Here is a 25,937-nt window from a genome sequence, read left to right as displayed (position 1 = left end):
TGGCAAGTTGGTGAAGTTACAAGAGATCTGAGCCTCCTGTAAGACGAGAGCGGTGTTCCAGCAGCTGCACAGCCTCCAGTGAGGCTGTATGAGGCTGTGCCAGCACCATAATCGGGTGCTTATAGTTACCGTGAGGGGTATGAGAAGTGCTCCTTTTAGCAGGGTGCTGGTGCTCAGTTCATGCAGAATTGCTGCTTCTTGAAATCTCCCTGCTGAAAAAGAGTGTGCTGATGCCAAGGGTCCCCAGAGATCTATCTCAGAAAGTTGATCTACAAGCTCCCATGCTTTTGTGTCCCACAGGTGCCAAGGGTGCAGGGATGGGGAAGGAAAGGTGCCCAGGAACTGTGCAGGCTCCTGGGCTCTCAGGCTGTAATTTAAAAGATATTTTAAGATATTAAATAGTGAGCAGTACCTTACCCTTTGCTTTGGCTGCTTGCATGTACTTCCTTCTGCTTGCACAAGTGCAGTGTGGAGAACTGGAATGGAGCCAGTTAAAAAATAGACAGTTTGGGGATGTGGGGAAGTTGTTTAACATGTGGCCACTGCAATGCTTGTGCCACTAAAAAGGGAAGGACAGCAGGGGGAGAGAATGTGTAGCTGGAGCAAGAAGAGGGCAGGACTACGTTTTTAATGGAGGTGTTGGCTTGAACCAGCCTCAAGATGTCTGAGGACGAAGGCCTCGGAAGTATACAGGCGGGACTGAAATGTGTTGTGGAGTGCTTTTAAGAAATGGGTTGTATTGAACAAAAGTTTGGGTAAAGGGAAAATACTAAAAATTATATTCCATCAAGCCAGGGATTGTGTTTTGTCAGTGTTTGTGCAGCACTTGGAATGTTTTAACAGGTCTGATGTTTTTAATGACTCGAAAATGCTGGCCATGTGGGTTTGCTTATTTTGTAAAGCTGTAAGTTCAAGCAGAGAGGAACAACTCAGATGTTTTGGGCCCCAGCTTAGAACTAATGTCCTGCTTTAGAGCTGGGTTTTTTCCCTATGCCAAACTCTATCAGACTGCTGTCGGAAGTAATGTCACCAGCAAAATGCAGTGGGTGGTTAGTGCTTTTCTAAAGCTGATGTTGAGCTGTGCTATTCCATGCCTCCTGTTACCTGCTGGAGAGGTATGTCTGTGAGTACATAATTTGGTTTGGCTCCTTGCCAACCAGTTTCACAGCCCTACTCTGGAGCTCAGAGAGTAGTCTTGGTGCACAGAGCTCCCCAGGGAGGGGGGTCTGTGCGTGCAGAGCATGTGCTGGACACATGATTTGTGTGTGCACCTTGCTTTACATGCACAGGGGTGACATACCTCTCTGGTCCTTCTCAGAGGTGTCACTCTTCCCATGCAGGTGTGCAACTGTGCAAGGTATGTGATGGTTGCCAGAGAGGTCAATCTCCTGTGCATGCACAGTTCACAGGCCTGTGGCAATCTGCTTTGAGTTACAGTATGACAGCACTCAGCAGGTCTGGACAGTCCTCAAATTCCAATGAGGTCTCTGGGTTAATAAAGAGGGTTTACATATATATATATAAAATCAAATGCACAGGAGGCTTGCATCTGTGTCCTGTGGAATCATCTGGAGGAAAAACCTCGCTTCTCTCTTGCACGTGGTTTCTAATCCTCCTGCTCCCAGCTTCCTGTACAGAATCACCTATATGATTTCATCCCATTGAATCTTAGCTTGCTTGAGAAGTGACTTGGCAATGTGACTTTATGGTGTTCATCTGCTCCTGATCTCAAGCTGGGAGTTTGACCCTTCCCACCTCTGCTATCTGCAGCTTTACAAAGCAGACAAGCTTTGTTTTCAGCATAACTCTGCAGTCGTTAGTCCAGCAGATGGAGCAAATGGCTGAATAAGTGAGACCAGCAGAGTGTAGGGGCGGGGGAAGATGAGGTGCAGAGAGAGGTGATCCACAGCGACAAAGTCCTGTACTGAACCTCGCCGTTCGCTAAGCTATTAGCTGTCTGCTCCAAATGACGCAGCACAGTGTGCATTACAAGTGGAGAACAGAGTATTTGGAAAACAACTGTGAGCAACAGGACTGAGAGAAGGATGAGAAACGAATGAATTGCTCTACTGGAGTTAACAAAGCAAATGCTGGTCCTGCTTTCTTTCCTGAGGTCAGCTTGTTCACTCCATGATCAAGCCTCCAGAACAGCAGTGCTCTGGGCTCTGGTGTGGTAGCATTGGGCTGAATGCAAGTTTTAGAGTTCCTCCTAAAAGATTCATCAGTCTTGTTCTTTAAACTGCTTTCAAGCTCTCAGAGTGACACAAAGAACGAAGTTCATTCATTGGCAGGACTTTTTAAAGGGCTTGGGGATGTCAGGTAGCCCTGAGTCAAAGAAATGGACCTCCTACCTAACCCAGCACCCTGCATGTCTGTTTTTAGCAGCCTGAGACCTTCTGGCCTGTGTTTATTGGTGCATTTATGCATCCTGCACACCTAAAAGCTGCACTACCACCTTGCTGTTGAATATTTTTTTTTCTGAATTATGGGAAGTATGTAGTGTCTACTTCTCATTATTCTGCAATTGCATTTCCTATGCCTGGGCAGTCACTGTGATGCAGGCAGGAGCACCTGCTGAGTTTTACAGCTGACTGTCTATCACTCTGATGGAAGGTTTTGGCTTCTGGATAAAGCAAGAGACTAGGGCAGGGTGGTTCAGTGGTTCAGTTTGAGTTCACAGCTTTATGGCCAGCTCTTGTCAAGTACAACTGACCAGCCTTGCTCTCCAACAAAATTTTCGTGGCTTTACAGAGCTGATGTCTGACCCCAAAAAATGGGGGAGTGCTAACAGATACTAAAATTAGCTGCTGGACTAATTCATCTGCTTTCAACCATGCTATATTCTGCTTAAGGCTGCACCTGAAATCCTAGAGACCTCATTCAAAAAAGAAACATTAGTTTCTTATTGGTTTGGCCATCTGTAATGTGGAGCAATGGGCTGGTGAGAGGTTTAAATAGGGATGTGGACAGCTCTGAGATGTTCTCATTACAGGTTAGAATCATAAAATATCTCAAGTTGGAAGTGACCTATAAGGATCACTGAGTCTAACTTCCTGTCCTCATAGGACTACCTATAGCTAAACCATATGATTTAAGAGCATCATCCAGGCGGTCCTTGAACTCTGGCAGGCTTAGTGCCATGACAGTTTTCCTGGAGAGCCTGTTCCAGTTGCTGGCACCCTCTCAGTGAAGAAAAGTTTGCAGAGTGTCAGTCCTAGAATGCTAGGGACACCAGAGCAATGGCCTTTTCAGTTGAGAGCTTGCTGTGACATGTTAAGTTTTTGCCCTCTGGGGCTATGGCACCAGACAGTGGTGGAAGAAGCACCCTCAGAAGAATGCTTAGACAAGTTACACTGTCTCTGCTAGTGCTGCCTCTCTGCTCTTCAAACTCGTTCCAGTTCTCACACCCACTTAAGCTCACCTAAAAATAAAGTGATACCTGAAGTCCTAGCCTCAGTTGAATTATTTTTATCCTGTTTTATGGCACTTTTTATCAGGGAATCTTAAAGTATTTAATAAAGAAGGGCAAATAGAGTTATCCCATTTTACACTTATTTAGGAATGCCTTATGGAAATGGCAAAACAGGAAAAAGTAATGGCTGCATTTAAAAGGTCCATGGGCACCTTGATTTAAAGTAAGTAGATCTTTTCAGGCCAGTTTGAAGTGATCAGTAGTAAGTCATCTCCAGTGAGCAAATTTTAATGGCAGACAACTTCCTGTACTGTATTAATTGCTTATTTTTTCTTTGTAGTAACATATCCATCCTCAAGTACCAAAATGCTGATGCCAGTGCAACTCTGACAGACATGTATGCTCTCTCTTACAGCTGTCAAGCCTCCCACCCTGCCTCCTGTCCAGCCAGGAGAGAACCGGAAAGCAGATAATATAGTTACCATCACAGGTATCTCTGTATGCTTGTTTATCATCTTTACCACCATTCTCATCACCCTCTGGAGGAAGCTCTGCAGAGCTCAGAAATGCAGTACCGCTGTCCGACGAAACTCTGTCCATTCCCCTGGCTTCCGGAAAAACTCCGATGAGGAGAACATTTGTCAAGGCAACAAGCAACGGGACAGCTTTGCTGAAGGAGGGGATGCCCTTGTTAACATTCCTCTGACCTATAGGCGAAGCCTCCAATTTGCCCAAGAAGATGATGCCTCTGGAAGTGAAAACTTGCAGCCAAATGCCCAAAAAATAATCCCTCCAATTTTCAGCTACCGCCTGGCACAACAGCAGCTGAAAGAGATGAAGAAGAAAGGCCTGACAGAGACCACTAAGGTGTACCATGTCTCTCAGAATCCCCTCACGGACACAGTTGTTGGTGCCACCGCGATGCTTCCCCTGAGCCAGGAAAGTCAGGAGGAGGTAGCAGCAAACAAATTTCGGATCAAATCTCCATTTCTGGACCAGTCAGCCGGTCAGCACAAATTGCTGGAGGAAAGCTCTCACCCCAGGCTGGATTTTCCATTCTCACAGGCCAATCCTGCAGTGAGCCCTACCCAAACCCTAGTAAGAAGAGCTCATTTCAAGCACCAGGATAACAGAGCAGACTTACCCGAGAGGGGCTGTCACAGAAACTCACAGTTTAGAAGAACAGCCAGTTTCCATGAAACTAAAAAGGCCAGGCCTTTCAGAGAGAGAAGCATGTCCACTGTCACACCCCGACAGACTCCTCTCTACAACTCCAGGACCAGGACATGGGACCAGAGCCTGCAGGACAGGACACGGCCCAAATCCAGAAATGCTAATCCAGCATGTGAAAAGCTGGATCAGCCCCACAACACTGTGCTGGGGTGTGAACCACAGGGCCATGGCACAAAGTCCCACCACAGGGCAGGTCCCCCAGTGAGGAAGCTGGACCTGATCACTGACCACCAGCCTGCTGGTCAGGAGAAGGCAGCTGAAAAACCTGAGCCCAGCCGAAGTAAGAGGGGCCCTTCACCTAACCCCAGAGGCATGTGGCAGAAAGAAACAGGCTCAAATAGCAAAGATAATTCCCAGAGAGGCGTGAGTGTAAGCCCTGCCCAGCACCGTAGGGACAAGTGCCAGAGCTTCCCCTTGGACCCTGAGTTTGCCTTTTATGATAATAGTACTTTTGGCTTAACAGAGGCAGAGCAGCAGATGATTGACCTCCCTGGGTATTTTGGTTCAAATGAAGAAGATGAAACAAGTACTCTAAGCATTGAGAAGCTGGTGATCTGAGTGATTCATTGCAGCCCTGCAGGAGGGGCATGCGTGGTAGAGAATCTGCAGGATCAGTTGGCTTCTAGTAGAAGAAGCAACAGGAATCACATTACCTTCACATGGAGCAGGAGGGAATAATGCCCCAGATCTGGCTTGTGGGAACATATTCCTTTCTAATTACTGAAAAATGCTTCCATATAATATTTTTTTGTATGCATGTGTGTACAATACACACAAAATACGCTGGGAAAGCACATGTTAGTGAAGACATGACCCAGGAATAGCCAATAGATTTTATTGCCTAAAGTGGTCATGTTTCATGAATCAAAGATGATGAGTGCCACTGATCTAGCCTTTCACACCTTGTGGACTCTGTACTAGTAGACTGTGACATACTGAGGCATCCATTGTACAGCATCCTCAGCCATCTGCCCTGATTAATGAATGATTTCCCATTTAGAAAGGACAAACTTCTAGTGGTGAGCAGTTTTTATCATTTTTCTGGTTAGCGTCATTGAACTGTTGTAGTTGCTCAAATAAGTCATCTGGTGGGGGTTTTTTAGCGGGTTGCATGGAAGTGCAAACAATTGGTGCTGAATACTTGGAGTGAATTTAAAATTGAGGAGGCAGCTTTCATCATTCAAGACTTTGATATTTTCTTTCTGTCAATATTTATGCCAGGAAAACAATGATGTACAGATATTTGCAAGAAATTTTTAGAAAAGGCATGCTACAGGGAGGGCAAAGAAAACAGATGATCAGATTTTAGTCCTTGCAGAAATGTTACTGCAGAATGTTACCTGTAAAAAGCACTGAGAACTGTTGAATCATGCATCCTTTCCATAATTATCCTTTCCTTTATTAATTTTTAAATGTAAATATATTGACAACAATACTACTACAGCAAGCTCAAAATAAATTATGAACAAAACCAGCAAACAACAAGATTATTTGGTTAATACCTGTTATGTTAACAAAAATTCAAAATAAAATGACAACATGTGGTGATTCACAGAGAATCTTATAGACTCACAGAATCATTGAGATTGGAAAAGACCTCTAAAATCATCAAGTTCAACCATTAACGTAACACCACCATGTTTACCACTAAACCATATCACCAAGTGCCACATCCACATGCTTTTTGAACACTTCCAGAGACCGTGATTCCACCACTTTCCTGGGCAACCTGTTCCGATGCCTGACCACCCTTTCAGTGAAGAATTTTTTTCTCATATCCAATCTAAACCTCCCCTGGCACAATATGAGGCCATTTCCTCTGGTCCTGTGACTTGTTACTTGGGAGAAGAGGCCGACCCCCACTGTGCTACAAGCTCCTTTCAGGTACTTGTAGAGAGCAGTAACAGTGAAGTACAACAGCCATGGTGGGTTTATCTGTTGTGCTTTAAAACTAGAGATCACAAATTTGCCATTATACGTTGCTGCAAGTATTCACAGTTGGGTTGGAAACCTGGTTAAACAACAGAGCCAGAGCTCAGGCCAGAAAGAATGACTTAGAGACTTTGCTTGCCATTTGTTGGGATAGCTGTCTCTCCAGGGACTTGCAAAGAGCAAGGTGATACTAGTGGGCAAAAGCAAGAAAAGAGGAGGTGCTGCCCATGGAGGTAAGTATGAGAGAAGATAGATTTAGGCGGTGGACTGTCAGTCTTAAATCAACTCTCCCATAAGGAGCCTAACCCTCCATGCCCTTTAGCCTGCCTTGTGGGTGTGAAGGAAAAATTAGCATGTGCTCTGTTCTCTGGAAGGAGGTGCTATCTTTCTCAGAATGGGCTTTCTGAGCAGAAAGATAGGTTTCCCATCCCACACTTCCCCCTCCCCCACCCCCCACAAAGCAACAGCAATTTTAAAGGAAGAGCAGCATCACTGTGTGTCAGCTGCCAGTTATGGCACCCCACTGAAGTGTCCAAAGCATGCACAGGTAGTTTGACAGGCACACAGTGTCACTTGCTGTCACAACCTAGGAACAAAAAGACTCTCAGCATTTGGCCACCAGAATCAAACCTGGCTGTTTGAATGGTCTTTTTGATGGGTGAAGTTTTGAAGCTGCTGCTGGAGTACTGTGCTGGATCCAACTCGCAGGGTGATGTGAGCTCCCTCTTTCCCAGGAGCTGTGCCAACAGGGCACATTGTTGGTGTTCAGCCTTTGGCCCAGCATGGCATTTGTACTGGCTATGAGTTCCCACAAGCTGTCAGCTTGAAATGCTGTTTAAAGCATGTAAGAACGTGTCCACGCTTGAAGAGTTATCCAAAGGCAGTCAAATGCAATGAGTCTTTAAATTGACTTAAATGAGCTGGAAATCAAACCTCTGAAGCAATTGCTGCTCAGGTTACTCACCACCCCTGTAATAAGGTAAACTTCGCAGTATGAAGCACATTCACCCTGAAGCAGAGATCTGTCAGACTTGGAGCTGCAGGGCTACAGTATCTTTTAAGCTTTGTTGAGCCTCTCAGCATGGGAAACCCTGGAGAAACAGGAGATCAAATGTACAGCACAGCAACATTCAGCAAGCATTCCCCTAACCTTTAGTGGGAGTGATTTGAGCTTGGCAGTAGCCCTCAGATCAAATAAGTACTCAGCTAGTGGCATTTTACCCTGTTTATTGAGATAAAGGAGGTTCTGAAATGCTTCCTGGGGTTTGCTGTGGGAGCTTAAGGCTCCTGCACAAAGCCCTGTGACCTCTGCATCTCCAAGGGGGTCCCCTGTGCCACAGGAGGGCAGGGAAGGGGGAGTGTTGCTCTAAATCAGATGCTGCTTCCTGCAAACTTCCCAGTATTGGGCTGTCTTCACAACAGCTCCTGTAATGCATTAAATGTGCTTAGGTACATTTTACAAAGACAACAAGGCAGACCCCTTCCCTCCCAGCTTTTCATACCTTGTCCCCTCTTTCTCTCTCAGAGACAGAAAAAAGCACCAAAACATTGATGCTGGCTGAAGGCAGTCCAACAGTAACGCCTGTCTTTCCATACTGACATAGAGGGAAACAGGCTCCATAGTCTGGACTTTACATCACTCATTGCTCACTCACTGAGGAACTTGACCAGGTGGCAGTTGTCTGACTAAGCCCTGCTGACTTTATTTCCAGCTTGATACTTCATTATCAGATGGGTGAAATTGCTAATGCTGTCCCTTCAGTGCTGTAGTTTCTGCAGTCTGTAATCTTTACCCTGTTCCCTTAGCCCTCTACTGAAAAATGGGATTTAGCATAACTGGCCAGAAGGCATTAACTGATTTCACTCACTTTTCTCTGGGACTTCAATGTAGACAAAAGCCGTCCTTAGTGCCCTCAGCACTTTATCAGTGGCCACACAATTATAATCTGTGCAAAGTCATTTCTTATGTTCCCAACATGCAGTTACAACCTTGCACTAAGATTTTACCCTAGTAAAACACAGAAGTATTGATCGGAAGGGAAATAGCAAGCGCTAGCTCTTTGCAGCTCTTTCTTCACAAGGGCAACCTCATTTCAGACAGGTAGCTGCACATTTCATTCCAAGTGGGTATGCTTGGGAAAAGGGTGGGGCTGCAGTCTTGTGAAGGGCACAGACTTTAGGAACATGGCTCCCTAGAGTGCTGCCCACTGCACTCCAGTGTTCACATTTGTAATCACTGGGATGTCTAGGAAGCAGTGAGAACAGGGTTTACCTCTTGACAAAGCAGAGTAACCAAACCAAATTTTATACTGAACCTGCACCACGTGTCTCTACACTGTTTCCTGGACAGCTTTAGCCATTGAAATTAAACTTACCTTGCAGACCCTCTCAATTACTTAGGACAACAAGTAGAAAAGAATTGGAGCCAATACCAAAGGAATGCTTTTCTCATATTATGACCTTCACAAGATTTTAATCCAACTTTCTGCTCAAGTTCCTACTGTTAAAAACCAGATAAAAAGTATTAAGTCCTACTCAGCTGGTTTTATTTTGTTCTTTATGGATGTACATACAAATGACAATATGTATGGACCTAAAAGCCAATAAATGGAAAAAAGCTACCAGTTAAAAAAAATATTGTAAATCATAAAAAAAAATAGGCTTATTCTACATCACAATAGTTAAGTGACTTGCATCAGGCTGATACTGCTGTTCATTTTTAACCATTGCTGTTAACAACTTGTGGAAAATAAACTTTCAGTGTTCCATTTCTTTCAGTCATTTGTATTGCTCTTTCGCTTCACACCAATGAGACAATGAAAGTAGTCTGCCCTGTGGTTCAACCACTTTCTACTTTCTAATTCCTTTTCACTAACTCGAAGTCATCTGGTAAATTACAGGAGAATGTACAAATGAATCATGTCTGCATTTTAGGAACTCCTAAGAATATCTGTGCTCAGCTAAATTTAGTAAAATCTGCCTAATTTTAGTCTGGGACTTAAATCTGGTCGGCAGGGTTGTCTTTGCATTAATGTGTTGCAGTGTGCTGTAGCAGTGGATCTCCAGCTGTTGGCAATGGAACCCAGTGCCCACATTGTCCCTATTGTGGAGGTTTACTTTGAAGTAGTCTTAGTCTGGATGTACGTTTGCAGCTGGAGCACATCCATCCACATTTGGTTCCACACACTCCAGAGGCACTCTGATACTGAAGTGTGGCAATTTAGAACCATAGGGAGAGTTGCTTAGAAACATCTCCTGAGGCAGAACAAAACGCTGGTAAAGGCACACCAAATGAAGTCCAGCTTCCCATTGCTTTGTTCTTTCTGTTCTTGATGTCCTCATAATTGAAGTGCTGATGCTTAAAATCAAGATGAGAAAGGTTTAGACCTCGAAGAGTATAGATAGATTACAGGACATGCTTAGAATCATAGAATCAACTGGGTTGGAAGAGACCTCCAAGATCAAGTCCAACCCTTAATCCAACATTGCCATGGTTATTAGCTTGATCATTCCAAGTCCAGAGAGCTTTTAATAAACATTTTCCAACAAATTCCTGAAAACTGCTGAAAAAGAAATCTGTGGTTATCCCATGACTGAGATCCATATGTTTTCTGTTAAATTTTTGTCTGGCTATGCTCAAACAACTCGTGCTGTTAGCTTCAGGTAGCAGAAGCAGGTGCAACTCCAGTTTTCACAGCGCAGGTTTGGCAATTGGCAACAGCAGAGAACCAGCTATCAACTTATACAATTCTTTTCAGCCTGTACTTTTCCTCTTTCCAAAGCAGCAGGTTTCAGCTGCCCTGACTGTTCTCTCCATCTCCGCTCTCACTGTCAATGAAGAACGGAGCCCTGATTTTCATGGCTGAATATTTCAGCGAGTACCACATCCCATGCCACGTAGACCAAACCATGCCATCGTCATGGGAGCCCTTGTACCTTCCTCTTCTGTAGTATCGTCCATTGAGGTTTGCGGCATGGCACCTTGTAACGATGTAGGAGAGGGAAAAAGGGAATTATACTTAGCGTGGGAAGATATTGCATCATTGCAGTGCAGTACAGTTTTCACACAACATACATTTAGAAATACCAGGGTGGGATGGAGATGTGGTTAGTGCACTTAGTGGAACCCAAACAAGTATATGGGTCATACTAAAGCAGACACCTACACTAGTCACAGAATTCAACCTGTAGACTCCTTAAGGTGTATTAATTATGGACATTATAACCACATTGCCTAAACAGAAGAGTGTAGTGCCATTTGTTAAGCTCTACCTCAAGCGTAGGCAGCTCTGTATTGACACTTAAAAATGCACATGTCTTTTAATGAAGGTAAATCCTACTATTGATGTAGCTTCACTGATTTCAATTGTTATGTGATGAGGGTCTGGCCAAAGGGGCTCATCCTGCAGTAAAGCAGAGAAAAACTGAGAGTGGTGTGTCCATGATCCCAGGGCAGGTGAACCTGAGTCCCTGCCCATTGATGTGTGTCATATGTCCAACTAGCAAATATACCATCACATCTATTATGGGATAGCTCACCCCCTAGACTTGCTCCACAACAGAGAAATGTCCTTTGTACATACTTCAGCTTGTATAACCCAAAGCACTTTTAGGAATTTTAATTGGGCTTTTTTCCTTCCAGGTCATTGGCGCCTATGCATTTGTTCTGACCCATTTTCCTAAAATGAATGCAACTTACCTGTGGCCCATTTCTTAAAATGAATTCAACTTACCTGCTTTGCTATAATGAAAGAAGCAGTTTGCTTTCCTTTGAGGATCTGTAGGTGTGAACATCTTAGGTTTGGCTGTGCAAAGTGGCAAATGAACACAGCAACCTCCAGCTGCTGTAAGGCAGGCAAGTCCTCTCAGCTGTACAGCCACCCACACTCGACTCATCCGAGAGGAATCAGCTATTTTCCATACCTGTTAAACCACCAACCGCCCTTATTCTCTGATGCACAGTTGCCTGCCAGGAATCGATCGTGATCCTTGTCAAATGTGGTGAACTGCATCCCTCTATGAGAGGCTGACCACTGATCTTCAAAATTGCTCCCACCAGACAGAGCGTCGCCAGCGTTACCAGAATACGTGCCAAACCATAACCTGTAATTGTCCTGCAGGAATATGTGACACATGTCTTTGATATCAGCTCATTCTGTCCTTCCTCCCATTTTTGAGATCAAATTTGCTCTGGCCATTTTATCCACTTTTGAAGTCAAGGGTGACTTTTGTCTCCATGCTTTAATGATCCTAGTGTAGATCAATGAAGGATTTAAACTTCCAGAAGGGATTGCTAATTACTGCTGCTGCTACAAAGGGCTTCAGGTTTGTCGTGGTTCAACAACCACTTGATACACTCTACAGCAAGATGAAAGGCTCTTTCTAGCTGACCAAGAACAAACTTAGCAAAAAACTGTGCCAAGCAGTTGCCTTCACAAACTGATCAGTTGTTCAGCTAGAATAAATTCTTAGGCATTTTGCTCTTCCAAGGACTAGAAGTTGTCTGATTTCTGGCTAAATGATCTGGTCCTGGTAGGAGTAATTAAAATAATAGTTCCATTGTGCACAGCTAACAGGTCTAAGAGACATTTGATATGAGATGGATGATTACTTTTGTGTTGTGGGCTTTCTCCTGTCATCATAGTCCTCCTTTCTTTATGAAAAATGGCAATAAGGTATTAAAATGAAGCTGTTCAAACTTTTAATAAGAAAGCTCTAATCACAAACTGAGCATAATGTGTACATTTCTGGAGCAGTGATGGAAGTACTAGGACTGGTCCATGCAATGGAACTCATGTCCTTGTTTATTTGGGCTACTTGCATGTGGTGTTCAGAAAGGCAAGTCTGCAAAGAACAGCACCTGTATGGAGCAGGAAGCTGTCTACATCTAGGAAGCAAACATGGAAATACAGGATGTTTCTGTCTTTGGGCTTTCTGTGTCTGTAGCATGAGGTGTAGTGCTACAGGTACCTCTTTTCAAGATAGGAACTTATAACTGCTCTTTCAAGGCTTTGATTAAAGATCACTGTTTTATTTTAAAACAAGGTAGAGAGGGTTTGTTCTGGTGCTTGCCTTTTATGTGACAGTCTGAAACACTCCCTTAGGAAGTAAGAGAACAGGGTTCCATTTTGTTGCAGAGGTTCAAACCCTAAGTGTCTTCTCACTCGCAGCAGACTTTTTTAACCATGAGACTAGAGGCAAGAACATATCTCTTTGTGCCCTGCAGCAGAGAGATGCACTACCATAGAGCTGCCTTCAGTGCCGCAGCAGAGATAGCAAGAGAGCATGCACACATGATTCTGTCACCTGGTGACTTTGACACTCCACAGTTGTAAGGGAAAGATCCCAGGTTTATGTCCCTGCTCCCAGGACTGTGTGTCAGTTAGACAAACTAGGAAGCCCAGGGAACCACAGAAGATAACTTTCGCAGAGCTGTAGTTACAAACCTGATACTGGTCTGATGCTGCATATGGAGATGCACCACCCTCACAGACCAAAACAAGCAAATCATGGCTCTCCCCCTTTCTTACCTGCTCATTTGCAAGTTGGAAATTTTCATAGACTGCATAACGTCTTTCCCCATGCCAGTCCATCAGTTCAATCTTTAATGAGCTCTCTCCTAAACATGAAGTTGTGTCCTGTTAGATGAACTATCTAATGCAAATTACAAAGAAATCTGTAGAGGAAAAATACTTGGACCTCTAGCAAGCAGGTCATAGATGTGGTCATTGCCCAGCCAGTATTCGTCATTCTTGCCCTGGAATCTCCCAAATCCCAGTTTGTATTCATCCCATGTCCTGCAGTGAGATACAAATATCAATTTCAGCATGTGAGGGAATTAGACAGTTTGTGACACTTGGATATGGTAACAAGTAAAATTTCACCTGTATTTCTAGACACTGTTTTCTAAAAGTATCCAACTCATCACAAGCTGAGCTGAGATTTGTCACTTTGCCTTAGAAGTAAGTACAACTCAGAGCTTACTTTTTCTCCTGCTAAACCTGTGCACACACATATATTGGGATCAAACCTTCAAACTGGCAGATGTGATGCTCACAGGGTGAGGTTGTCAGTTAGATGAAAAGGGAAAGCAGAAGCTGTCACATTGGTCTTCAGCAAAACACCTAATATTGTTCTTCACCAAGTCATAATTCACATGACTTATGTATTATCTTTGATATTCACATATACTTTCTGTGTATCATCATTTCCAGTTTTAGTAACCCTGTATTTATTCCCTCTCTCATGTTGTTATTATGGATATTGAGTCTACCTGACCTACATACTAGTCAGTGCTCCTCTTCGAGATGTTTTCCATTCATTTGAACTGCCATGGCCAGATAGCTATCACTCTCTGGGCAAGCCAGCTTAGAGTCAGTTGAGGTAGTTTTGCAATGGACTGAACAGACTTTAAGAGGCACTAGATAACCCCTGAAATTTTGTGTGCTGTGAGAGTGAAATAACCTGCATGGGGACATTTCTTCTTTACTGTGCTACCAGAGCATCTCTCCTCCTGTAAATTTCTGTGTGAAAGTCACCTCTCTGGGACTTTGCATAAAGAAAGGACAATCTGGTTTGGCATCTTTTTGAATTATCTAAATATGGTAATAAATCTTACAACATGCTGAACATAATTCCTGATATGGAAACAGGTATGTTCAACAAATCTCAGTCTATGCACTGGCAGCAAATACCTGCCAGTTTGGAGCTTTTGACAGTCTCCAATAATGATAAAACAAATATGCATTCAAATGCAGAAAAACTATGGAAAGGATATGATAGGTCCAATTTGAAAATGGCCTCTTGCTGCCAGTAGGTACCACCAGATTGCTCTAATCCTAAGTAATCATCCAATATGCAAGACTAATATATAGTCTTGCACATCCTGCTTCACAAGGGTGGGGGGTTGTCAGGCAGCAGGACAGGGGTGGGAGCTGTTGGCCTGACTGAAAGCCCTCTGGATGCAACAACGATGCACCCACCTGTTGAAATTCTCCCTGCCGTTACTCCGCCGTTGGATGATCGTCCACCCCCCTCCATCAGACATGTCACAGTACACCAGGAAAGGCTCTCGGTCTGCTCTGGGCCTGATTCGGTAGTAGCCACTTTTGGTTTTCTTCCGATTATACACTGCAGAGCAATCTAGGCAGAGTGGTATCTGTTTGTTAAATGGTGTGGTGGGAAAGCAAAGAGGTATGTGCCACCAAGAGAAGACATCACTGAGAGGCCGTGTAGGACAAGAACACTTGGCTAGCCTGTGTATAGCTATGCAAGCCCTGGAAAATTAAAGCAAATGGTTCAGCAATGTAGTAGCAAGGCTATTTTGCAAATGGCTGGGCCTGACAAAGAGCAGTAAGGCTCGAGAGCCTTTACAGCCATGCCTTCTGAGGGAATCATTTCCAAATCTTTGGTGAGATACAGGACAGCTGCAGCTTAGGCTGAGGCTATAACATTATAGTCATGCAGGACTGAAACCATCTCTGTCAGCAAGATCATTTGCAGGGAAGCTAATTTCCATGTGGACAGTAAGGTAACCTTAGCTGTATTTCAGATAGAATCAGGGAACAACAATTCTAAAATAAGAGGCTAAACTTCTGTGACCAGCTCTACAAGGGCTGTATCAGGACAGAGCCTTTCAGGACCTCAGTGTTCTGCACTTCCAATGTAATCCCCACAAAGGATAAAATCTTGGCCACAGGCAAAGATGCCATTTATGACCATGTTCTCAAAGTAACACCAAAGAACATGCATGTCTGTTTCTGTGCCACAGAAGTGATGAAGGAACTGAGGAATGGGGAGGCTTGGCTCCCCTAAACAAGTTTCAGTGCCTGCAGCTGAGCCAGGCACTCTGGACTTCCCTAAGTCACTCAGGGGAAATGGGCTCTTCAAGAGCAGGGCCCACCTTTTCCCAAAGCAGATGCCTAAAGTTAAGTCTAATGGAAAATGTGAGAGGTGGCTGTTCCTCTCTGCAGCAGAGTCCCAAGTGAGAAGCCCAGCTCCAGGTGTCCATGTTGTGCTTGGATGGTAGCTGCCTAAAGATGGGCCAGCTGACTCTAGCCTCAGAGGATATTTGCTGGTACCAGCACCACTAGTCAGCTCTTCTCCTTCCTGTGTATCTGCATTTTAAAATACAATCCACTTAAAAAAATTTAAAACTTTTAGCAGAAATAAAATATGACACATGAGACACTGCTGGGAGAAATTAACATTATGGCACGTTACTGCAAACTGTACCTTGGTCATAAACTATCAAATTTCCACTGGTTGTGGGTAAAAGAATCTCATGCTGCATGCTCCTGTTGCCTGAGAACAGCCCACTTTTTGTTCTGTGGTAAGTGTTCTCCAGGATGTCCTTCAGTTGCAGGTCGTATAAGTAAAGCAAGTCTTGAAGTTGTTTTAACCTTTGTCTTAAATTATTGTTGTCTAGGAGGCAGACATCTTTGTCCTATGGAGAAAATGAAACAACCCCCCCCATGCTTCAGTCAGTGGTAAGTACAGAGAGGCAGAGCGAGGAGTATCTGTCTCCTCTTGACCCTAACATGTCACATTGCCACTGTGGATCAAAATGATTTGATGGTCATATCTTGCTAAGATACACAAATCTTGCACAGCATGAGCTGTTAAGTTGAATCCAGTGAAAACGGTGTTTCTACAACAACCCTGGCATTGATCAGAGCATGCCAGAATATGATCAGATGCACAAAAACTTACTTTGGACAAAAATAATTTGTCTTGACCCCCATTAAATGAGCTCAAAGGGAAGGTTTGCAGACTATGAAAATGCTCAGATTGATAAGAGGGAGAAAACTCGGCTCTTGCACTGCAGACAGGGCAAACCAGCAAGGTTCCAGAATCATCTTTGCGTAAAACTGGAAGATAAAGCTGATATTTTGGCTCTAAAAATATATATTTTTAAAAAAGAGCTTGTTGTTGTTTTTAATTCTTAGCAATGTCAATTCTGTCACCCAGACAGCTGCGCAGCCCTTAATGCTGTGAAAACCCTGTATTATCAGGACAAGAAGAGTGACATTCCTTTAGCTGCAGGTAGATACTTTCTTGCTCTACTCTTACAGATCTCCATCCCTCTTGTGAGGGAACATCCATCTCTGTATGACTGGGAATGACGAACCGTTGAGAGATTGTACAGACACTAACTGAAAGATACTCACGGAAAACCTGGGTGCAGGTGAGCTGAAGCTGACCAGGAGAAGAAGCAGCAGCAACCTGTGCATCATGACACACACTTATCACCTGAAAAGAAGCATAGATAGGCTGCACTGGAGGTTTCTTTAGTTCCTCTCACAACCTAATTCCCCTCCTAGTTATGTTAATTCCCCAGAAAATGCTGTAGGATTTGTTAAGGAGGTTGCTTGAAACTACAGGCAGGACAAAATCAGAGGAAAGATGCATATTAAGGTGAAGCTAAAGCACCAGTGCAGCATGGTGACAGGGGCATTGAGCCTTAGGTCTGAGCTCCTGATTCCCTGTAGAAATAAAACCCTCTGTGACTTTCCAGCAGCCTCTTCTCCCAAGTGTCCACACAGTTGGGAAGTTACTCAGCAATCACACCTCCTTGGAGCACTTGCAAAAATCACACAGTGTTTACTCAGTTCAACCTCCCCAAAAGAATTTTGCCTCCTGGGTTGAGTGACCATGGACATTGCCCCTCCTCAGTCCCTGGAGTGGTCTGTCAGGATGGGATTACCTTGAACGTCAAGGGCAGAAGTCACACATATGACAGAGTGGAATGGGATAGTTTTTCCTTGGATTTCAGTGGAAAAGATCTCTGCTGCCAATCTGCCCCAACACACAGATGTGACTTCTGTTGGAGAAAAACTAGAAAAAAATGATAAGTGCTGACACTGGGAACACGCAGTTGAGCGTGAGCGAACAGTACAAATTGTTCCCAGTGCACTTGCATGATGCTTTAAAAAAAAAATTAGAAAAAAAAATCTGAAAAATAGTCTAAAACCAACCCCCCCTGCTTCACATCTGGAAGTTCTGCAGAAACTTGGCTACCCAGCTCTATTCTCTGAGCAATGTGCTTTGTTCCAGCTATGGCTCTACTAGCATCTTTGCAGCAGCTGATGCTAGAGCTGCTTCCAGAGCCAGCAACAGGGGACTCCTCTGCCAAGATGGGCAAGCAGGGCCCCAAGCAAGCTGAGGGAAGATCTCCATGCAAGTCACCTATAAAAGATGTTGTGCAGAAGGATGTCCCAGCACATGGTAATTTTTCAGCTCATAGAGAGCAGAGTTCAATATTACAGCAAGGGATCACTGCCAGCCCACGACCACTAGTGCTGTTCACACCCCCCACAGCCATGCCAGTGCTGCAGCACTGGTGCTGAATCAGGCTCCACTCAGAGCACGTGGGTAGAGGCAAAAAGCTAACAGGAAGGATGAGTTTGAGTGACAGCTCCTGAAAACTAGACAGTGCAGAGCAGAGGGAAAGAAAGCAACTCCATCCATGCCTTTATCAACACACATGAAATAAACATACCTGTAACTTGCCTTTCTTCAGACCTCCTTCTAATAAGGTTATTGTCCTTTAAAGTCAACTGTGAAAGAAAGTGGTCATAAACCTAGCTGCTTTTCTAGAGGTTGATGAGATTTCCCTCTCCAGAAGGCCCACATCAAGGGCACGGATGAAGAATGTTCACAGCACCAGGCAGTTTCACAGAAAAGATACTCGCAATTCCTCATGGGAAAGTTAACCAAATCCCGGGTTTTCTGTTGTTACCCAATACTCATCTTGCTGCTTTCCAGGGAGAATAAGCAACAGTAGGCTGCTATCAACAGTGCTCTCCAAAGGAAGGGGGAGAAGGTCTCTGCTGCTTGTATACTATTACCCACCTTATTTGACTAGGAAGCTCAACCAAGGCTGACTTCTTTAAGTGTTTATATGAATCACTCAGTCTAATGCTCCCAGTGGGAATTTTAGCTCATGTTTTAACACAGCCAGGCTCATTTCACCAAGTCCTGAAAGGTAGAAATAACACAGCTTTTCCATTCAACATTCCTTTTGCTGTTTAATCTGTTTTATAAGAACACAGCTGTAATGCCAAAGGAGCTGCAAATCTGAAGCAAGAAGTGAACACAGGGGTATTAAGCAAGATTTGCTATTAGACTGGAATCTCAGGAGGTTTGTAGTTGTGTAACTCTCCTCTGAGCTGGATGATTAGATTTGTCTGTTAACACAAACAAGGACATTTGTGGAAAAGAGAAAAAAACCCCAAACCAAACAGATGGGTGGCTCCCTTTGCATTAAGGCCAAACAATTACAGATTACTTTAAAGAAAACAGCAAGAATGTTCCATTTTACAGAATGTTTTTCAGAGGAGAGACCATGGGAACAAAAGACAAGGCATATAAACCCACAGTAAACTTCTGTGCTACTCTCAAGGAAAGCAGGACTATCCAGCTACTACCTAGTACAGCAATGCTGTTTGTTTCTTAAAAACTGAATTCCTCTTCTCCCACAAGAACCCTGGCCCATCTCACTGCCAAAGGATTATGCAAACAGTGCTTTTCTTCTCACTTCTTTTCTACCCCCAGTTTTAGGCTGGTTTTGACAGCTATGAAATTAAATGAGCGAAACACCTCCACATCTCCTCCTTAGTGGGTACTTAGCCCTTTCTTCTGTCCCTTTGGCCAGGGACTGCAGCTTACAGCAGAATACTCAGTTACCTCCACTGGAGCACAGGGAGGCTACACGTTATCCGCCAGGGCTTTCATTCACACCAGCATCTTTCTTAGCTGGACACATCCAGACAGCACTCGAGATCCTGCACAATTTATGCTCTTGCCTAGGAGACCAACATTCTCACTGGCCCGTGAGCACCTCCTGATCCCAGATGGGATTGCGGCAGGGCTGAGTTTGTGGTGGCAGTGTTGGAGTCATGGTGTGGGCATGGTCAGTCCCTGCAGCTGTCTGCAGGGCCATATCGTTAAGGAGCATCAGGCCTCATGTCACTAAGTTCTGCTGGTCCCTGAGTAGGAGGGAGAGGTGAAGCTACAGTGCCAATGAGACTCACACATGTATGTTATGTGACTGCAGCTTTGCAGGAACAGGACTTAATCTCCAACCCTTCTTCAGTGACTGCCAAATCATTTCTCAGAGTGAAGATGTCTAGCATTCTCATGCTCTCTGTAGGACTCCACTAGTGTTGACCTCACCAATGTCTGCATGTGAAAATCCAGTCAGCTGGAACAGGATTCTTGCATACCTGCTTCATGATTAACTTTTTTTCCCAGGCTAGAGGAAGCTTTAGGAATATCTGAAGCACAAGAGAGGAGTTGCCATGAGGCTAAGTTCACGTGAGGTGGCTCTAGCAGGAGGGTGTGTTCATGTACTGCTTCCACTGGCTTGAAGTTAAAATAATCAAGTAATCATAAAGAATGTGGACACTGTGTGATCACTGATGTTTCCTCGCAGATATTGAAATCCCTAGTCAACGCGACTGTAAATGTTCTTTTTTTTTTTTTCCTGGAAAACACATGCTTCACACATATTCTGCAGTGCAAATTCCTGTTTAGTTACTTGGAATGAGGTCAGATTCCCTTTTTTTAAGATAGTCAGTGATTCTTGTCAGCAAATACTAACAGTCTCATTAAATAAAAACCTCCCCACCCTGCTGTCCTCCACCTTCCTTCCAGCAAAAGTATTTAGGTGCTGAATAACAGTCACAAAAAACTATTATTCACACATTAAATGCACAGCCGGCACATGCAAACTGGTGGATAAATGTGACTGAAGAGAATGGTTCTGGAGTAGCTCTTGATATTCCTACAGTCACTGGACACTGGAGTCAACCTGAAAAATTGGCTTGGGATGAAGATATGAAGATGACACCTGAAGGATACGCACACCCCCAGAGTCCAAAGAAACGTCACTGCAGATGGAAGACAGTCGTGGGATCTCAAAACTCTTCCAAGACCAGTTTCTTGTTGTCTGTTTGTTATGAAAGGTGGAAGAGAAGAAATGAGGCAGACTGCTTCAGGCTCCAAAGGAGGCACAGAGACTGAGGATTTCAGAGCAAGTCTCACTGCCTAGCTGTGCTCTAGGAAAATTCAGGGTAGTCTGGACCCAGCTCAAAGAAAAAACAGGTCATTTGCAGTGAATCCAGGGGCTCTATGCATTTGCATTACTTTTATATTTCCCTATCAAATCCCACCATCCATGAACATCCTGCTCAATGGGAGAGACTGCAGATCATGATCTTTTGCAGGCACTGCAAGTGTGGCGGTACCTACCAGGGGCCTGAAGGCCTTTGATGCATGAGCTAGTATACATCTTCTGTAGGAATCTTGTGCTGCCAGGTTTTTTAAAACAAAGTTAATATATGAGATCTGAAATAAATATTTACTGTTTTTTAATCTAACAATAAAGGGTTTCATCAAAAGTAAGATAAATTTAAGAGATCGGGATGACATCAGAGACCATAGTTTCAATTTATGAAATAACCGAAACTAGTATATGCACATGAGAAGTCTGTGGTTTTTAAGCAAGGAGTAACCACAGAAATCTGTGTACAAAGAAGAAGTAATAGTGGCAGACCATGAAACATGCTAGATCTGAATGTTTTGATAACATTCAAAGAGCAAATACATAATTCAGTTTAACTAATGAGTTTGCATGCAGCCTATGAGTACCTAATGGGTTGACACAACAAACGTAATTAGTTTGTAAGTTCCTGAGGGCAAGCACAGGTCCCTGCGATCTCACATTAGGAATAGCTGTACCAAAGGGAATTAGTCACAAGACCAGAGGGAATATGTAGATTATCTGCATGATCTTCTACCTACCTCAGGTCAGAGAACTCCCCTGACCTAATTCCCTCCCATTTGAACTAGAACATTTCTTTGAGAAAGAGGCATCTTAAATGCTGAAGAATCAGCCACAAATCTTAGCATGCTTCTCCAATTGCTTAATTATTTGCACTGTTAATTATTATTCTTTTTTTGCCCTGAGTCTAAATGTGCCAAGTCTCATCCTGCAGCCTTTTAATCTCATGAGGCTTTATTCTGAGAAGGGGAAGAGCCCTCTGTTGCCAAATGTCTTTTTCCCTGCTGAAGGCTAGGTCTAGGTATATGCAAGCTGTGTGCCTGCTCCTGTCTGGGAACCCAAACCCCTATTATCTACTTCAGCTGCAGGGGAAAGCCAGCAGGGTCATGGAGTGAGGGGTTGCATGGAGCTTTTCCTAGGCAAGGCTGAGAACCACAGCACAAGCGCATTACACTAGTGAGTAGGGCACTTGGCTGGCATGGGGAGGAACAAGTCCTGCTCCTGGAGTGACTTCATTCGGGGCTGTTTGATGTAGAACGTGTACATCAAAGTGAGAAGATCTGTGGGTGGTGTATGACAGTGTGTGGTGGAGGTGGTCTCAATGGGCATGTTGAGAGGACTCCAGGGACTGCAATCCTCTGCCTGGATTTGGGAGCCTGATCCAGTCTAGGCAGGAGCAAGCAGCAGGGATATGTGGCCAGGACATACACAGGAACAGACTGCAGGTTCTGGGGTGATCACTGCAGCCCAACAGAGAGGTGCCAAGTCAATGTAGTTGCCTCAAGGGTTAGGCAGTTGCTGAACAAATACCTTTCTAAATCTAAATGTTGATGGTGTAAGTCTCCTTACACACCTTCTGGGGCACCTAGATCTTTTTTCAGATCCAGCCTTGATTGACTTTGATTAGGTCACTGTCCTGATTTCAGCTAGGGCAGAGTTAATTCCTTCTCAGTAGCTGTTACAGTGCTGTGTTTTTGATTTGGAATGAGTATGGTGTCAATAACACACTGATGTTTTGGATTTTTGCTAAGTTGTGTTTATCCGAAGTCAAGGACTTTTTTTTTCTTGTCTCATGCTCTGCCAGTGAGAAGGTACACAAAAGAAACTGTGAGGGAGCATATCTCAGACAGGTGACCTGAACTGACCAAAGGGATAGAATAGAATGTCATGCCCAGTATATAAACTGGGGGAAATTACCTGAAATGGTGGCCAATCTGGACTTGGGAAGTGGGTGGTGAGCAATTGCACTGTGCATCACTTGGGTTTTTTTCCCTGTTTATTATCATTATTTACCATTATTATTTCATTTTACTTTATAATAAACTACTAAACTGCTCTTATCTCAACATACAAGTTTTACTTGGATTCTCCTCCCCATTCCACTGGGGTAGGGCGGGGGGAGAGAAGGAGGATTGAGTGAGCAGCTGTGTGGTGCTTCATCTTCAGCTTGATGTAAAAGCATTACAGCCACCCACATTAAGGGCTGTGTAAAAAGTACAAGCAATATTTCCAAACCAAAATCTTTCCTGTTTGTGGACCCAAGGATCTTGCTATTCCTTTTGTCACAGACTTACATGCTACATGTCACTCGCTAACCCCTACTGTTTGCTCCAGGACTTCTCAGTTTTACCTGTCTTCATCATAGTCACTGATGCTCCAAGTCTGACCTGCACGGTGTTACTCCCTGCAATCAGGATGACTGTGATTTGCAACACATGAGAAGTTAGTCCAGAAATGCTTGCCAGCATGTACACACATATGCCATGCAGGTGGCAGGTGCCTTGCAGCAAATTAGTGGGACTGTAAGTAGACTAAGGATTTTTTGTTCCAACCTTTGTGTCAGCTGCAAACTTCATCACTCAGGATTATATCTGGGCCATGGTTTAAAACAAAACAACACATTAAACAGTGTAAGACAACACCCAGTCCCTCTTAGGAAAAGAATTGCTTAAAGATAGTTCCTTTTTCAGTTATTTTAAGACTAGTGTGCCTGGTTTACACTAATGTGAATCAAATCGAGTTTATATTCTTCTACTTTTTAAATCAAAGTCATTTTCTAGCCAGCTGGTTGCTTACAGAAGCAACAAAATACTTTTATTTTAGCAGTAAAACTTGCCATCTTGTTTTAGAAATATGTTTGACACAATTACTTTCCTTAATCCCTTGTTGATTTGCAGTAATAACAATAACAACAACTACAATTATTATTATTATTATTACTACTACTACTAAACTTCTTTAATATTTTATTAATCAAACCCCTCTGTTTACTCTGTTCTCATTTCTCCTGGGAGCAAAGCCAAGCTGACAATCTATCACCATCAGGTTATCTGTTATACCTGCTTTTAATATTGGCAGAGAATTGATTTTGTACCCACCTATCTTCATACTTCAGCTATTCCAAAACTTAATAAAATTATAATTATTTTTCTTGTAAGTCTCTCTTAAAAGTATCAGATACAGAAGAGCCATACCTACCAATTTTAAAATCTACCAAGTTAAGAGATTCTGTTTACCACCCTCTCTGTTATTTTTGGAATGTACAGTATGTCATCAGCGCTCTGAGAAAGGCATACTTAATCCTACTCTTTACCCACTGTGTAACTGGATTATTTACTGAACATTTAAATATTTTCTGCATTTTTTTTTAAATTCTGCTATTTTACACTGATGAATAATCATCAGAGGATCAGAAATGGGTTCTAAAGGGTTATGAAATATCAGTATCATGAGTTAACCAGCAAAATATAATGAAAATTATTTAAAAGTCTTGAATTTAAAAACCAGAATAGCTTCAGTGCTTCCTTTTTACTTCTAGCTTTATGAATCTTAGATTTGTTCCTATGTTTTTCTCTACCAGCTGAGAGCTAGAAGTATAATTTTATTAATAAAAAGGTGGTGTTTTTATTTTAGTCATCTGACTTCAGAAGTTAGGGTTTTAAGAAAAGAGATCAACCATCAGGAAACTCATGATGACACATGAGAGCTGACAAATTTTCTACAGCATCACCAATGCTGTAAGATTAGTGACATTGAAAGGAGCAGTTAGTGACAATCAGTATCACTGGCAATGGTTAAAAATGGGAAAAACTGGTTTTCCTTTTAAAGTGCATCTGCAACCTTTAGAAAGCTGAAGGCCCTGGCATTCAGTCTGGTTGCCAAACTGGAAGCCTCCCACCTCCAGCCCCTCCTTTGACTGGTTGTTACAGGTTGTTCTGTGAGAAGTATTTGGACAAGGCTCTCAGGCACATGGTGTGATTCTTGGGGTGTCCTATGCAGGGCCAGGAGTGGAACTTCAATGATCCTTGTGGGTTGCTGGCAATTCAGGATATTCCATGATTCTATATTTCTATTATTTGCTCCCACTGTCTGTACTAGCTATTTACCCATACATTTTTATATATACAGATTTAGACGGGAAAATTTCTATTTAGTCTGCTTCCCAGAAAAGCTTCCTAGTCTCATCATTCATCTAAAAGATTTTACTTCTTTTGGGCAGGGAGCATCCCGAAAATCTCCTGCATCGGTTAACCGCATCTCTGCTGACCAAGCCCCAGAAGCCATGGGAGCAGGCCCCAAAAGCTCGCTTTGAGCTCCCTCTGCTGCCGACCATCCTGCAGAAGGCCTCTCCAGCACAGCCCTGGCCTCAGTAGCAGGAGCAACATTGTTGTACCGTGGGATGATCAGGGACTGCTTGTCACTTGGCTGTTGGAAGCGATGAGGTAGGCGTGAAGCCTCTGCAGAACACAGGGTAACACGCTGCATTCTGGAGGCTCTGATTCTGCAAAAACGTAAGTGCTCGATGCTGTGTGAAAACCCCAAGTGCTCAGTGTGATGCATCTGCACTGGATGGGAACAAGTGGTGCCACAGGCTGTGGGGGCCTGGCTGGCCCACAGCCCCTGCCAGACCTCAGCCAGCCCTATGCTGAGCGCAGCCCCACAAAGCTGCTGTGATGCAGGAAAGGCATTAAGAGGCATCAAACCACAGCAGCAAAGTTTACAAAACCCAAGTGGCCAGGGCTCAGAAGATGGAGGATGGCTCTGCTGGAGCGGGCTGGACGGAGTTTGGTGGGCCAGGGGCAGCATGGCCCCACACAGAATCAATTAGGTTGGAAAAGACTTCTGAGATCATCGAGTTCAACTTATGACCTAGCACCACCATGTCAACTATACCATGGCACTAAGTGCCACGATCAGTCTTTCCTTAAACACCTGCAGGGATGGTGACTCTACCACTTCCCTGGGCAGCCCATTCCACTCTTTAATCACACTTTCTCTGAAGAAATTCCTCCTCATGTCCAACCTGAACCTCCCCTCGCATAGCTTAAGGCTATGTCTTCTAGTCCTGTCACTAGTTACCTGGGAGAAGAGCCCCCCCCACCTGGCTACAACCTCCTTTTCAGGTAGTTGTAGAGAGCGATAAGGTCCCCTCTCAGCCTTCTTTTCTCATGGCTAAACATGCCAGCTCCCTCAGCTGCTCCTCACAGGACTTGCACTCCAGACCCTTCAGCAGCCTTGTTGCCCTTCTCTGGACATGCTCCAGCACTTCAATGTCCTTCCTGAATTGAGGGTCCC

General features: G+C 43.9%; 2 protein-coding genes and 1 long non-coding RNA gene across 7 annotated transcripts in view; 1 reads left to right on the top strand and 2 right to left on the bottom strand.

Moving 5' to 3' along the window:
- The window catches only part of THSD1 (thrombospondin type 1 domain containing 1), a 27,729-nt gene extending 21,610 nt beyond the window's left edge, over positions 1 to 6,119 (top strand). For all 3 annotated transcript variants that reach the window (XM_027647827.1, XM_027647809.1, XM_027647819.1), the window contains one exon: positions 3,828 to 6,119. In XM_027647827.1, the coding sequence (XP_027503628.1) occupies positions 3,828 to 5,203 (1,376 nt within the window). In that variant the 3' untranslated portion in view covers positions 5,204 to 6,119. The remainder of the gene's footprint in view (positions 1 to 3,827) is intronic.
- A 2,982-nt stretch (positions 6,120 to 9,101) lies between these two features.
- Positions 9,102 to 18,343, bottom strand: LOC113949368 (fibrinogen-like protein 1). 3 transcript variants are annotated; one of them, XM_027647854.1, is made up of 8 exons: positions 18,078 to 18,343; positions 16,747 to 16,828; positions 15,812 to 16,022; positions 14,560 to 14,719; positions 13,277 to 13,374; positions 13,108 to 13,196; positions 11,501 to 11,691; positions 9,102 to 10,558 (listed from the first exon to the last, which is right to left on the bottom strand). In XM_027647854.1, exons 2-8 carry the CDS (start codon positions 16,810 to 16,812, stop codon positions 10,369 to 10,371), a joined length of 1,005 nt encoding a protein of 334 aa, XP_027503655.1. In that variant the 5' UTR covers positions 16,813 to 16,828; positions 18,078 to 18,343; the 3' UTR covers positions 9,102 to 10,368. The 3 variants fall into 3 exon arrangements, with proteins under 3 accessions (XP_027503655.1, XP_027503644.1, XP_027503663.1); XM_027647843.1 differs by lacking the exon at positions 18,078 to 18,343 and adding an exon at positions 17,213 to 17,369; XM_027647862.1 differs by lacking the exons at positions 9,102 to 10,558; positions 18,078 to 18,343 and adding an exon at positions 17,213 to 17,374 and having other exon boundaries at positions 11,185 to 11,691.
- Positions 9,102 to 25,503, bottom strand: LOC113949377. Its single transcript, XR_003528438.1, has 2 exons — positions 25,459 to 25,503; positions 9,102 to 10,014 (listed from the first exon to the last, which is right to left on the bottom strand). It is a non-coding gene; the product is annotated as an uncharacterized LOC113949377 (long non-coding RNA).
- Positions 25,504 to 25,937: the final 434 nt, after the last annotated feature.

The sequence above is a fragment of the Corapipo altera genome, unplaced genomic scaffold (assembly GCF_003945725.1).
Source record: "Corapipo altera isolate COAL_440 unplaced genomic scaffold, ASM394572v1 0, whole genome shotgun sequence".
Taxonomy (NCBI): Eukaryota; Metazoa; Chordata; class Aves; order Passeriformes; family Pipridae; genus Corapipo; species Corapipo altera.
Note: the sequence above shows the minus strand (reverse complement) of the source record. Positions and strands in the feature narration are given on the sequence as shown.

What these genes read in the sequence shown, in the direction of transcription:
- LOC113949368 (XM_027647854.1), bottom strand. Translation starts at nt 16,812, where the DNA reads ATGATGCACAGGTTGCTGCTGCTTCTTCTCCTGGTCAGCTTCAGCTCA. An exon ending in TTTGATAGTTTATGACCAAG is followed by an intron (nt 14,720 to 15,811) that starts GTACAGTTTGCA and finishes CACTCTGCCTAG; the next exon opens with ATTGCTCTGCAGTGTATAAT. An exon ending in CTATGACCTGCTTGCTAGAG is followed by an intron (nt 13,197 to 13,276) that starts GTCCAAGTATTT and finishes CTTCATGTTTAG; the next exon opens with GAGAGAGCTCATTAAAGATT.